General features: G+C 36.7%; 1 protein-coding gene across 1 annotated transcript in view; it reads left to right on the forward strand.

Annotated features, from left to right (window-relative positions):
* Positions 1-6,077: 6,077 nt before the first annotated feature.
* The window catches only part of LOC131788998 (uncharacterized), a 75,519-nt gene continuing 69,462 nt past the window's right edge, over positions 6,078-12,134 (forward strand). The window contains exons 1-8 of the mRNA XM_066170604.1: positions 6,078-6,495; positions 7,128-7,655; positions 8,096-8,212; positions 8,483-8,572; positions 9,171-9,207; positions 10,165-10,520; positions 10,873-11,114; positions 11,373-11,668. Coding sequence (XP_066026701.1) covers positions 6,081-6,495; positions 7,128-7,655; positions 8,096-8,212; positions 8,483-8,572; positions 9,171-9,207; positions 10,165-10,520; positions 10,873-11,114; positions 11,373-11,668 — 2,081 coding nt within the window. The 5' untranslated portion in view covers positions 6,078-6,080. The remainder of the gene's footprint in view (positions 6,496-7,127; positions 7,656-8,095; positions 8,213-8,482; positions 8,573-9,170; positions 9,208-10,164; positions 10,521-10,872; positions 11,115-11,372; positions 11,669-12,134) is intronic.

Raw genomic sequence — 12,134 nt, forward strand, 5'->3', positions numbered from 1 at the left:
TGTTTTACCAGTTAATGTTTCTAGCTTTAACGGCAATAAGTTTCAGCTCCAATGAAGTGATTCCAGATCATCAGCGGAAAATGCAGCTTAAGACTGACACTGAAGGGGATAGATACAGGACTTTGCACTCTCCAGTAAATACCAATTCCTTGGTAAGAGCCAACTCAAGTTAGCTTTTAATGCAATGATGCCCTAGAATTCTTACTAAAAAATGGAAAAAATTTTGGTAAACAACTGAGAGCGACTCATCACCTCTACTTTCTCAACCACGTCAGTATTGTTCTGACGACGCCAACAAGTAGAGACTGAATCCAATAAATACAAATCGCCGTACAACCACATTGTCTTGATCTTTAAGCGCTGTCAAGGTCTTCTCGGATGCTCCTCTCAAAAAACACTTCATTGAAGTAAGTCGCCTCCATGCAATTTGTGATCTGACCCAATTTAGGCAGTGCCTATTTCATTGCCAGATTTGATGCGACAAAACACTTTTGTGATTACCATACTAATAACTAATATACATGACACACAAACACTACGAGTGACAACTTTTACATAATTCTGAAATTACAGGAATCGCATGTAGAATAATTTATTCAAAACCACCCGAGCATGTAGAATATCGCTGAAACAATCGTTCAAATTTTTAGCACTTTTAACAAGTAACCTCTTCAATAGCACTGACAGTATATGTACCTCTCCGCGCATGTTACCTGAAAACTTCATTTCTCCTTTGCTAATCAGAAGGGAAGAAGTTCTTTTCATGGACTGCTATGTCAGTTCAATTGAATTTCACTTGATCAAAAAGGTGCCCACATGATTACTCTGTGGATATATGGCTCAGCAACAGTAACTTTTCAGTTTCAATTCTAATACGGTTGTCTAACAGTTGTAGTAAATTTAAGGACATTTTTTGGGAATAAAGTAACTGGAAAGTAATCCATCTTTTATACTTTTCATTTTAGGCAACGTCCTAGTCAACATTTAAGGTTCCTGTGATGTCGGGACAACTTAAAGGTAGGATATTAAACAAACCTGCTTTTGAAAAATCACAAAGCACACTACCAAGTTGCTTTGTTCAATCTGGTGTCACATCAGGAGCAAATTACTGCCTGGTCAAGATACAAAATCTTGATAATAATATATTACTGGTATTACCGAGCAAGGAGTCTCGATTATGGAAAAAAAATCTATTGGCGAGAGTAAAAATAGTCCCCATTCAGTTGTAAGATCTAAGAGTCCACATAGATGATTGTACGAAACGTTTTTACTTGTGGGGGGTAAAGCATTGATAGCATTTCATTGAAAGCTGATGAAAAAGATGGTCAAGGTCTCAGGTTTCACATTCTTTTAGATGGTACGGTGACAGAATTCATACAAGTTGGTTAGAGTTGGAATGGATTTAAAGCTTTGCCATGCTCCTGCACAACAAACCCAAAAATTCTGAATAACTGTAGAGGAAAAACTAGATTGGTGTTATGACATTTTTGCCATGATATCACAAACAGTTTACACGGCGTGCAGGTCACTTTCTTAGAGTTGACGAAGGCATTACACAGTTGCTAATCCACACTAAACCCTTATATGTTACAACAATAATTGTTGTTCTTTACTGTCTTCATGCGAACGCCCCCCCCCCACACCATCCAACCCCCACACCCATTTTGTACAAACTTTTGCTGAAAAGTTTATCAACTTTGTGAAGTTATTAGATGAATTGAAAATTCATCTAAAATTCCTCTTTACTATCTCACGGAAATTTTGTACAACTTTTGCTCATAAGTTACTAACATTACTAAATGAATTGAAAACTAAGGAAGTGTCTTTCGAAAGTAAAATAATTCTTAAAATGACTTTTTTTTATTATTTCTATAACTCTAATTGAATTTCCTAAATCACAAAAATCTTGTGTTTACAGAACGACACTGAGGAAAGGAAACTGAGAGTAACCCTTTTGAGTGCTGGATGGAAAGCTTCAAGCAATGGAGACTTGACAACCATCAACAGAGAGCTAGCAATACAGATGGCTAAACAATCCTTACGTGGAAGTCAGTGTCTTCTTACCTTGGTGTAGTGAAGAGGACAAGAAAGAGGCTGATGGTTACAATGTTAAACTCAGTGAAGCAGTGAAACGGCCTGGTTTAAAACCAGTTCTTTGGCTAGCCTCTGTACCTGATGGCCATGCTATGGATTGTGTTCTAGGGCATGGAGTAGATCTTGGTCAGCCAAATTCCACTCATACAGGGAAATCCAAATTATAGTCATTGCAATGGATTCAAGTTGTCCATACTGCCCCTGAAGAAATTGGCATGTACAAAAGCATTTCTGAAGGTCAACAAATGCAGCAAACAGAAATAGAAACTATGTAAAATGGCTGATCAAGTTGTAACAATTGCCCCAAACTAACTGATGCATATAAGCACCAACTCAGAAAACAAGACGTTTTAACCTGACACCAAGCATTCTCTCTGAATTTTCAGATGTCCAGCAAGTAAGTGGTGAAGAAAGAACATTTTGTGTCTTGGTAACTGAGAGTGGTGATAGTGAAGATTTTTATGTTAAGGGGTACCACATTGCAGCGAAAGCTATAGCTGAGCTAAGGGATAAATCTTACCAACTCAGGTTTGCTTCCAAACAGAGAGGAAAAGAAGATGAATTAAAACACAAGTTACTTCAGTGTGGTATTGATCCTAATCAGCTAATTATCTGCAGCTTTGATGAAAACAGGAAAACGTCAGCCAACTTATTCTCTATGGTGGATATTGTTCTATTACCCTCAAAAACTGAGGGATTCGGGTTGAGTGCTCTTAAAGCCATATCTGCTGGTCTTCCAGTACTTGTCAGTGGAAACTCAGGAATTGCAGAGGCCTTAAGGGAGGGGCCTAATGGGTCCCAGTGTATAGTGGATTCACAGGATCCTGCAGACTGGGCCAGAGCATAAAAGTTGTGCGTAACAAAAAAAGGAATGTACGACTTGCAGAGGCTAAGATTCTCCGTGGAAACTATTTGCAGCAGTTCAGCTGGGAGGAGTGTTGTGATATCCTTGTTACAAAGATGTGCAATCTTGCATTTGGAGTTTTATCACCTTGCATCAGAAATGCAGAAGTTTTAATCAATTTGAAATAATGACAAAGCTCACATGTTTTGTGTTAAATATTCAATTTACAGGGTAGCAGTTGTTTTTAAATGCTATAGGGCTGTAGTCTTATGGAATGTTACAAGTTTACATTTAGGAAAACTAATAATCCAAGGCTATAAGTTGGTGCTAATGGCCATTGTTGTTAACAATAGTCAAATTTGTGTACTGCATTGGTACATATTCAATTGGAAGATTGCTGACTGTGCAATTTGCTCTGAAGGAACACTGGTGTAGAAACCCTCTAATAATGAGGACCTGCAAACAGATTATCATCCAATGTGTTTGAAGGTTAATGTGATATTAATGGTTCAAGTGGATTTGAAGTAAAATTTGATCTCCATTTTATCATATATTCTTACTGCATTGTTCAACCCTACTGAAAAAAATTCACATGGAATTAAATGCGACTGATAGTGAACTTTCAAAGCAATTCTCTTGTGTGGCATGTCAATTTCTTGTAAACAACCTGCATTTTTTATTATGTATTTCACATACAGAGGGCAAAGTCCAGATAGGCAACAACCAATCAAGGAGCCCTCTTTGAAATATTATCTTTTACTTTGGTCGTTGTATCTTCACTTATTTGAGAGTGCAATATATCTTTGCTTAGGTTTATTGGAGATACAACAGAGTTTCAGTTTGCTTTTCGCAGTAGAATTCGTATGTGGAATTTTATTTTTGAAGCAACTAACTGTAGACAAACAATTTTGATGGTATCCAGTCAAGTCGCCGACGGTTCAACTCGCCAACGCCAACTCGCCGACGTATAAAATCGAGTAGAGACGTCGGCGAGTTGGTCTTCAATCCAGTACAACTTATTAGAAGATAGACATATAGAAAAGTAAAAGATATTTAGTGAAAAAACAAATTTGTTTTCTTCCAACAAAGTTTATAAGGATCTCATGGAGAATAAAGCAAGGTAAACATCGCCAATAAATATGAAAGCTTCAGACGCGAACGAGTTATTGTGTGACAATACTGTAAAGACTCATCATGTCAGTCGATCAGATTATTTTAAGAAAACTTGACTTTATAGACAAGACCTTTAGTAAAAAAAAACAATTCTTTTATTTCCGACGAAGTTCTTGAGGATCTCAAGGCGAAGAAAGCAAGGGTAAACATCGCCAATAACCGAAAAAGCTTTAGACGCCAACAAGTTATTGTGTGACGACAACACTGTAAAGACTCATCATGTAAATCGGTCAGATTTTTTAAAAAAAAACTTGGCTTTCTAGACAAGATCTTAAGAAAAAAACAATCCCTTTTATTTCCGACTAAGTTTATAAGAATCTCAAGGCGAATAAAGCAAGGTAAACATCGCCATTAATCAAAAAAACTTTGGACGCGAACGAGTTATTGTGTGACAACTACACTGTAAAGACTTATCTTGTCACTCGGTCAGATTTTTAAAAAAAGACGACTTTCTAAACAAGATCTTTCGCAAAAAAAAAAAAAACTCTTTTTATTTCCAACAAAGTTTATAGGGATTTCAAGGCGAGTAAAGCAAGGTGAATATCGCCAATGACCAAAAAAGCTTTAGGCGCGAACGAGTTATTGTGTGACAACCATAACAACCAGGCGGAACGACATGTTTTTTTAACTTTAAAGAATGATTTATTCATGATCGAGCATGTTTGATTTACGATAAGATTTGGTATATTATAAAGATCAAGTGAACATGTGAAAGCTATACATATCATGCAATTATTCTGCTCTTGAAGGCCCGTGTAATCTCGACATCGATTTCAATAATTGGGCCGCTGTCTTTTCACCATTCTCACATTTCTCACAACAACTCGTTTGTGTCTAAACCTTTTTGGTCCATGGCGATGTTCACCTTGCTTTATTCGCCTTAGGATCCTTGTAAACTTTGTTGAAAATAAAAATAATTGGTTTTTCTAGAGATATTGTCTATAAAGCCAAGTTTTTTAAAAAATCTGACCGATTGACACGATGAATTTCCACAGTGTTGTTGTCACACAATAATTATCTCGTTCGAGTCTGAAGCTTTTACATTCATTGGCGATGTTTACATTGCTTTATTCGCTATGAGATCCTTAAAAACTTTGTTGGAAGGAAACAAAACTGTTTTTGACCAAACATATTTACTTTTCTGTATGTTTAACTTCTAATAAGTTGTACTGGATTGAAGACCAACTCGCCGACGTCTCTACTCGATTTTATACGTCGGCGAGTTGGAGTTGGCGAGTTGAACCGTCGGCGAGGAACAGCAGTAGGCTTGGTTTCTTTTGTATCTGTTATTTAGTCTTGTCACGCAACGCACTCTCTCAGGAAATAGAGGGTGTTGTGTGACAAGACCAAACAACAGCTGCAAAGGAGAATACAGTAAGTGTGGCACTAATTCATTTTATTTTTGCCTAGAAGTATTTGAACAATAGAGAAAATGGATCATAAAATACATGACATGGTGTGACTTTAGTTAAACTAGGTTTTATTTTCTTTCTTTTAAGGTGAAGGAATGCAATATTTTTGTTCCTTGAAAAGTTATGCTCTTTTTCTGACTTACATAAATGAAAACATTAAGTACACATTTAGTGTCCCATCTTGACCCACCCAGCCAAAAAAAATAACTTGGGCATGCTAGGCATGCCCATGTTTCACCTTAGCTAAGTCTGTTTAGATATTTCCATGTTTGAAACTGTAATCTTTTAGATCAATCAGAATTTTGATTCTACCATGGAATGAGGTAAAGAAGCAAATTAAAGAAACTGAAACTGAAGCAATATATATACTGTATGTGGTAATCATTTTTATTTCATTAAATTGTTGTTGGTATTTATTCATTGGTAACAAGCTCTATGTTTGATTGGTGTTGCCTCATTGTAATGTTCTCAAATTTTAATGATTAATTAGGTAAGAGGTGAAAAAACCTTGTTATATTAGGATTAAATTTGACTGTTACAATTTAACAGGTGGTGAAATGAATATTAAGGTTGATGTGGATGACTTGGAACCTGAAAGACAGAATATGCAGACTGGCATGTTGGCCACAGAGTCTGTCCGATGCCAAGAGGTTCAGCAGCCTGGGGCATCTGCTACATCAGCTGCATCTGGAAGTGTGTCCTATTCACAGACAGAAGATCTACATGCTCTCAAAGTGGAAACCTTTCTATCAATTATTAAAGATTCTTTCCACTCCACAAAGCCACAGTCCATTGAAGAATTCAATCAGTTTAAGGAATATGCAAAAGAAATGAAGGTCATTATTGGTGATATAGATGCTTTATCCTCTGAATTCCACTCCACAAGTTCAACCAGTGAAAGTCCACTAACAAAAGAACAATGGGAAAAAAGTGAACAGAAGACAAAGATTATGGAGACGGCAAAATTGGAAGGTGAAAAAGAAATTACAAACTTGTATTAATTTATTATGGAAAGTTTTTGTGAACAGTAATAACAATTATGTGATAAATCTTTGAAGGATAATTTCAGTGCAATAATGTGGCATCAATAATTTAATATAATTGTACACAGTTCCACTTATGGGAACTAAACATTTGTAGAGAAGCTGTGATGTTAATCTCTCCATTTTTTACTTTGACACTGTATGTGGAAATACAGAAACCTTTTGTAAAAGACTGAAGGCAGGTACATGTAGATAACATGCTATCATTGCATGCATGCTAGATTGCATGATTTATTTCTGTAAATGTTTTGATATGGATAAACTAGCAGTAATAGTTCCCTTTCAGCCACCATTAACTTTTTCCCACTTTCTTCCATCTTGCAAATATGCGCATGAAATTTGTCATGTTGCAAAAATTTTGTGTACTGGGTACTGTTTAATTGGAGGATTGGTGTGCAATTTCAGGTTTTAGGAGAAGGAACACTGGTGTAGAAGCCCTCTAATACTGAGGACCTGCAAGCAGACTAATATCCAATATGTTTGAAGTTTAATGTGATATTAATGGTTTCAAGTGCAGCTGAAGCACAATTTTAACTTGGACACTTTGCTCCAAATCAACAGATCAGAAATTGAACATCAAAGTTGATGTGGAACATGTGAAACGTGCAGATCAAGATGCTTACAATACAGCTTCAGTTTTAGCTTTGGAGCCAGCAGGATATCAGAAGGCATCCATAGCTTCAGGCACAAAGAGAAAAGGACATTCTGATGCAGATTTAGAAGATCCCCAACCAATCAAAAAGAAAGTCTTGTGCTTAATTGCCATGAATTACCTTGATACTACACCAGCACAGAGCAGGGATGAACGCAATGAGTTTAAGGAATACTTACAAGAAATGAAGGTCTTCATTGTAGGTGTTTCTGTGGGAAGTTTGGTGATAACAGTAAAGTGCGATTCTCTCTCGAGCTTGGAGGAATTATGGGAAGATTACTCTTGTGGCCTTTTGGATAAGATGGTACGAGATTGTTTTGTAACTGAAAAGATCATGAAGGAACTGAACCTGGCAGAACTGAAGCTGAAAACAACAATGGACATAGAAGAGTACAATGCATACAAACTGTACTTTCTTGAGAAGGATGCACTCAGAGGTCAGTTGAAAGAAAGAAAAAGGCCTGGTCTTTCAGAAAAATGTTTTGAAATGATTAAAAACACAATGCATCACTCATTCAAGAGGGGGGAGGGGGTTCAGGTTTTGACCAAGATATTCAACCAATTGTTTCATGACTAAGCTCATACTTACTATGTATACAATGACAATCTGCAGCTAGAAGTGATTTGTTTTCAAGAAATTTCCTAGTATATTTTCCTTTCTGTCTGCTTGTATTTATCTTTGGCTCCAAATATGAACAAAATAAAACAAGCTAAAATAAAAATTGGCAAGATATTAGTTGGAGAAGCTATAAAAGAAAATGTTACCTGTATTTGTGTATGGGGTTTTTATAAAAATGATTTGAGGTGTGTTGTATGGTTTTGAATGTCAGTATTTAGTGATTTCCCCATTATTTGTTTCTTTTAAATCTGATTTTAGGTGCCTCATCTTCTGAATTCCACTCCATAAGTTCAACCAGTGAAAGTCCACAAAATCAAGAAGAGCTGAAAAAATGGAAACAGAAGACGAAGATTGTTGAGACAGAGAAACTGAAAGGTGAAAACAAAATTAAAAGATGTATTAAGTTATTATGGAAAGTTTTTGTGAACAGTGATAACAATTTATTATTTGACAAAGCTTTGAAGAATTATCTCAATGCAGTAATGTGGTGTTAGTATTATTTTTAGAGTATAACTTATGGGGAAAAACTTACAGCATAATATTATTAAGTTGGCTTTTGTGAGGGCTGATGGAATAGGTACATTTGAGTTTGACATGAAGAAGACACTGAATGCTAATTTTGCTCTACACTTTTGGTCTTCTTAGGTACTTCACCCCCATCTTATATGTTCACTACTGGCCGTGAAAAAGAACAAGAAGAACTACCTAAAGCTATGAGACTTCAGGAAAGAAAAGGTAAAGTGAAAAAGGATCTGGAACTCAGATTTAGTCAAATCTGATATGAGATACTAAATTTATATACTCTGGTAGATGTTGTAAATATTTTAAACATTTGAGCCCAAGGAACTTGCTTGAGATAAATCTATACCACAACTTGTAGTTTTTTATTATTTTTACACTGGCTGGTAAACTTGTTCTTCTGTCATGGGATTAAATACAACTGCATAGATGCCCTTTAGTGCATGTAATATTCTAGAAGAGCACCTGCGACTGGATTGTTGGCAGGGTTGGCGACTGTATTGTTGGCAGGGTTTTCTTCAAGAGAGCAGAAAAGTAGATTCTTTTTATAGGTTATCTTCATTTGTTGATCTGTGATTGACTCCCAATGGCTTCTTGTGATGTTTTCCTCACTCCAAATGGGTTACTGTTTTTACCTGGGTTTCGCTTTCTGTTGTGCAACTAAATTTAAAGAGAACTATCATATGTTTCTTCTGATACAGTGACTTCGCCTTAAGTCACGAAACTTGAGATGATAGTCTTTACTTTGACTGCTTCATTTTTTTATTTATTTATTTTATTTTTTTCATGTTCTCTTCCTCTGGAAATTAAAAAGAGTTTTCTACAAGGAATAACAAGATCAGTGTTAGTAAGTAAGTATACTTGAAAAGTGGAGTCCAGTTATTAAAATTTTTGCCTTCTGATTGATTGAACATAAGCATGTAACCTCAAGCTCCAATCTCATTGCCTGGCTACAACAAATATGTTCCATGAATTTTTTAGCAAAGTGAAAAAGAAATATCTGTGAGTAAGCCATGTAGCAATGTTGGAAAAGAGCAGATTTCTTTTTGTGTGAATTTTTAACAAAACAATTATTCTACTCAGGTTTGCTGAATATGAGATTACATTACCAACTTTGGACTGTTGACCTTGTTGGTTATTTATCATCTCGTATTTGGCACGCTTCAGTAGAATAATAGTTAATTGGTGCTTTAGTTCAACATCAAATTTGGAGTCCCAGGGTAAATAATTGAATTATGCATCATTTGACGGAAGAAAATTTGCTGGAAATGTTTGCATTGAACAGCATGCACAGAGAGTGATTATTTGATCATTAATATTATTGTTATTCATATTACTGTTTTTGTTGATGATAATGCCCTTTGTTTCGTCGAAAAGAAGACTAAAGAGCCAATACGGAGGAAGAACCGTATTTGATTTAATAACACAATTCGATCTAAAATACAAAGAAACCACGTGGTTACTCAGCCTTACAAGCGTTCAAAACAAACAAAAAATTAACTGTGATAACCTGGAAATCAACTGAAACTTACTTCTTGACTGCCTCCGTACTTGTGGCAAATAGTTACGGAGGCTGAAGCTGAACTGAACAACTGAAACCTAGATTACGCGTCTTTAATTAAACGTTTTACGCGACAAACATTGCGATAATTATTGCGGTATATGAATTCAAACGGAGCGCGCGCGGAACGGTAAACGTAAATAGCGCGCGCGTTAAACAATTAATTATAATGAAAAGAATGTTCAGTGAAACACCCTTCCTTGTTCCTCTTCTTTTTTTATTTGATTTCACGTCTCTCATTTTACAGAAGCGAGATTACCGAAGAAGGAGGGGCACTAATGGTCCAAAACGTCCCATCGCGTGTACTGATCCCTCCTAAAGCTCTGCCAACATGTACCGAGGTCACATGTTCTTTATGGAATCAGCAGATTCTATCACCACCCCTTGGAAGAAATGAGGCCTTAGTGAGCAGTGTGATGGAACTAGCCTGTGGAAACCTTCCTGGTACAGAGGAACGTTACGAGTTCAATGTGAAAGTGAAGGTGGCTTTATCCCACAGTGCTAGTGACATTAAAGGATACGAATTGGTGATCAAAGAATTGATCAATGAGAAGACCAATGATTGGAGGGACTTGAAAACCAGATGGGCTTGGACGCCATCAGGTAGTAGCTATGTTGGTAATTTACAGGGTACAGCCATCCTTCCTTAGACAACTTGACCTCTTTCCTTACACGAAACCACAAACAAATTGACTGTATAAGAGGATGCATAGGCTTTCTATTTCTTTCTTATAGACTTAGTTTGTAATTGAAGTTGGTCCTTTTAATGTTCATCTTTATCTTGTGTGATTGTCCTACTGCCACTTCAGTTGTTTTACTTCTTCCAGTATTACAATCATACTTGTCAGAAACAAATTTAAAGAACCGTTTGTAAAAATATGAAGCTGAATCAACAAAGATATAGGATTGAAATAGAGGGTTTTTTAAGTCAACAACACCTTCTGCCTCATTACAGATATCAAAGATGAGCATTCTGGCGTGGATGAATTCCCAGACTGGTTATTTCCGTTTGCAGAGGCAGAAATTACGAGTTTTTCTTCATTTGCGGTGGTCTGGCGTCTCAAGTCTTTCACGTTTAAAAACCCTTCGACTTTGTCATCTTCCTTTCCCTGCATTCTGTCAGACCATCCAGGAGTGAGTGTAACATTCCCTGAGAGTTCTCTCCCAACAGGACAAACCTTTGCTCTTACTGTACAGGTACCTATACATCCTTTCCACCAGAATATATCCTAATAGTTTACATATTAACATTACGTTTTTGCTGTTAAAGACAATATTTTTGAACACGAAGGTAGACTTATCAGCCTATGATTCGATAAGCACTCTCTTACCTTCAGTCAGCGACTTCTGTGAGAGATGATTGTGTATTCAGTTTGCTTTAACGACTCTTTATTAAGTTGGTGCGGCTTTAGGTTTTCATTAGTACACATAGTACAGTTTCATCTTTCTTTGAAGGTGCAAGAGGTTCCGTGCAGTAATGCTAAACTGAAAGAACCACCAGTTGTTGGACCTATCCTACACATCTCAACTTCTGAACCAGTTCAGCTTTTAGCACCTGCTAGGCTCACAATCCCTGTTACGCTCCGGGAAGACGTACCCAAATGTCTGGATTATTCGGCCACTGACGTCAGGATATTTTGCCGAACCTCTGAAGAGGATGAAAGAGAATGGAACGAAGTCACAGAGCAGTTAGAAAATATAGCGGTTCTTGAAAATGGGACAGTGACGTTTACAGTAAATCACTTCTCAGAGTAAGTATACTCTTCTGGCTGTTTTGAAAGCAGAGACAAACTGCAAAGCATTCACGTGGGTAGGGTCGTGGTAAATCTTTTGCAGAAAAGAAATGCATCATTAGGTGACATCAGGGTGCACAAAACTACAGAAAAGAGGAAAAAAACAAAAACAAAGGAAACCAAACGACTAAATTATTACTCTAAATCCGATTCGTCATCTATAGGTATTCTTTACAAACCTTAATCGAGCTTTCAGGGATCTCAGTTTATTACACAATTCGCGGTGTGACTCGCTTATCAACGAGATCTCGTGGGAGAGCGATTTGTTTTGTCCGCCCTTAACTGACGTAAACGTAGGCATGGTACGCATGCAAAAGATTTTTTTTCCATGGGTGGGTTGAAATAGGCTTCTAAGTAACTGATGTTTGTATTTTTGTAAAAGAAAAGAGCCTTTACTTTCAAAAGATTCCAATGAAAATATCGA

This window comes from Pocillopora verrucosa, chromosome 8 (genome assembly GCF_036669915.1).
Source record: "Pocillopora verrucosa isolate sample1 chromosome 8, ASM3666991v2, whole genome shotgun sequence".
NCBI classification, from domain to species: domain Eukaryota; kingdom Metazoa; phylum Cnidaria; class Anthozoa; order Scleractinia; family Pocilloporidae; genus Pocillopora; species Pocillopora verrucosa.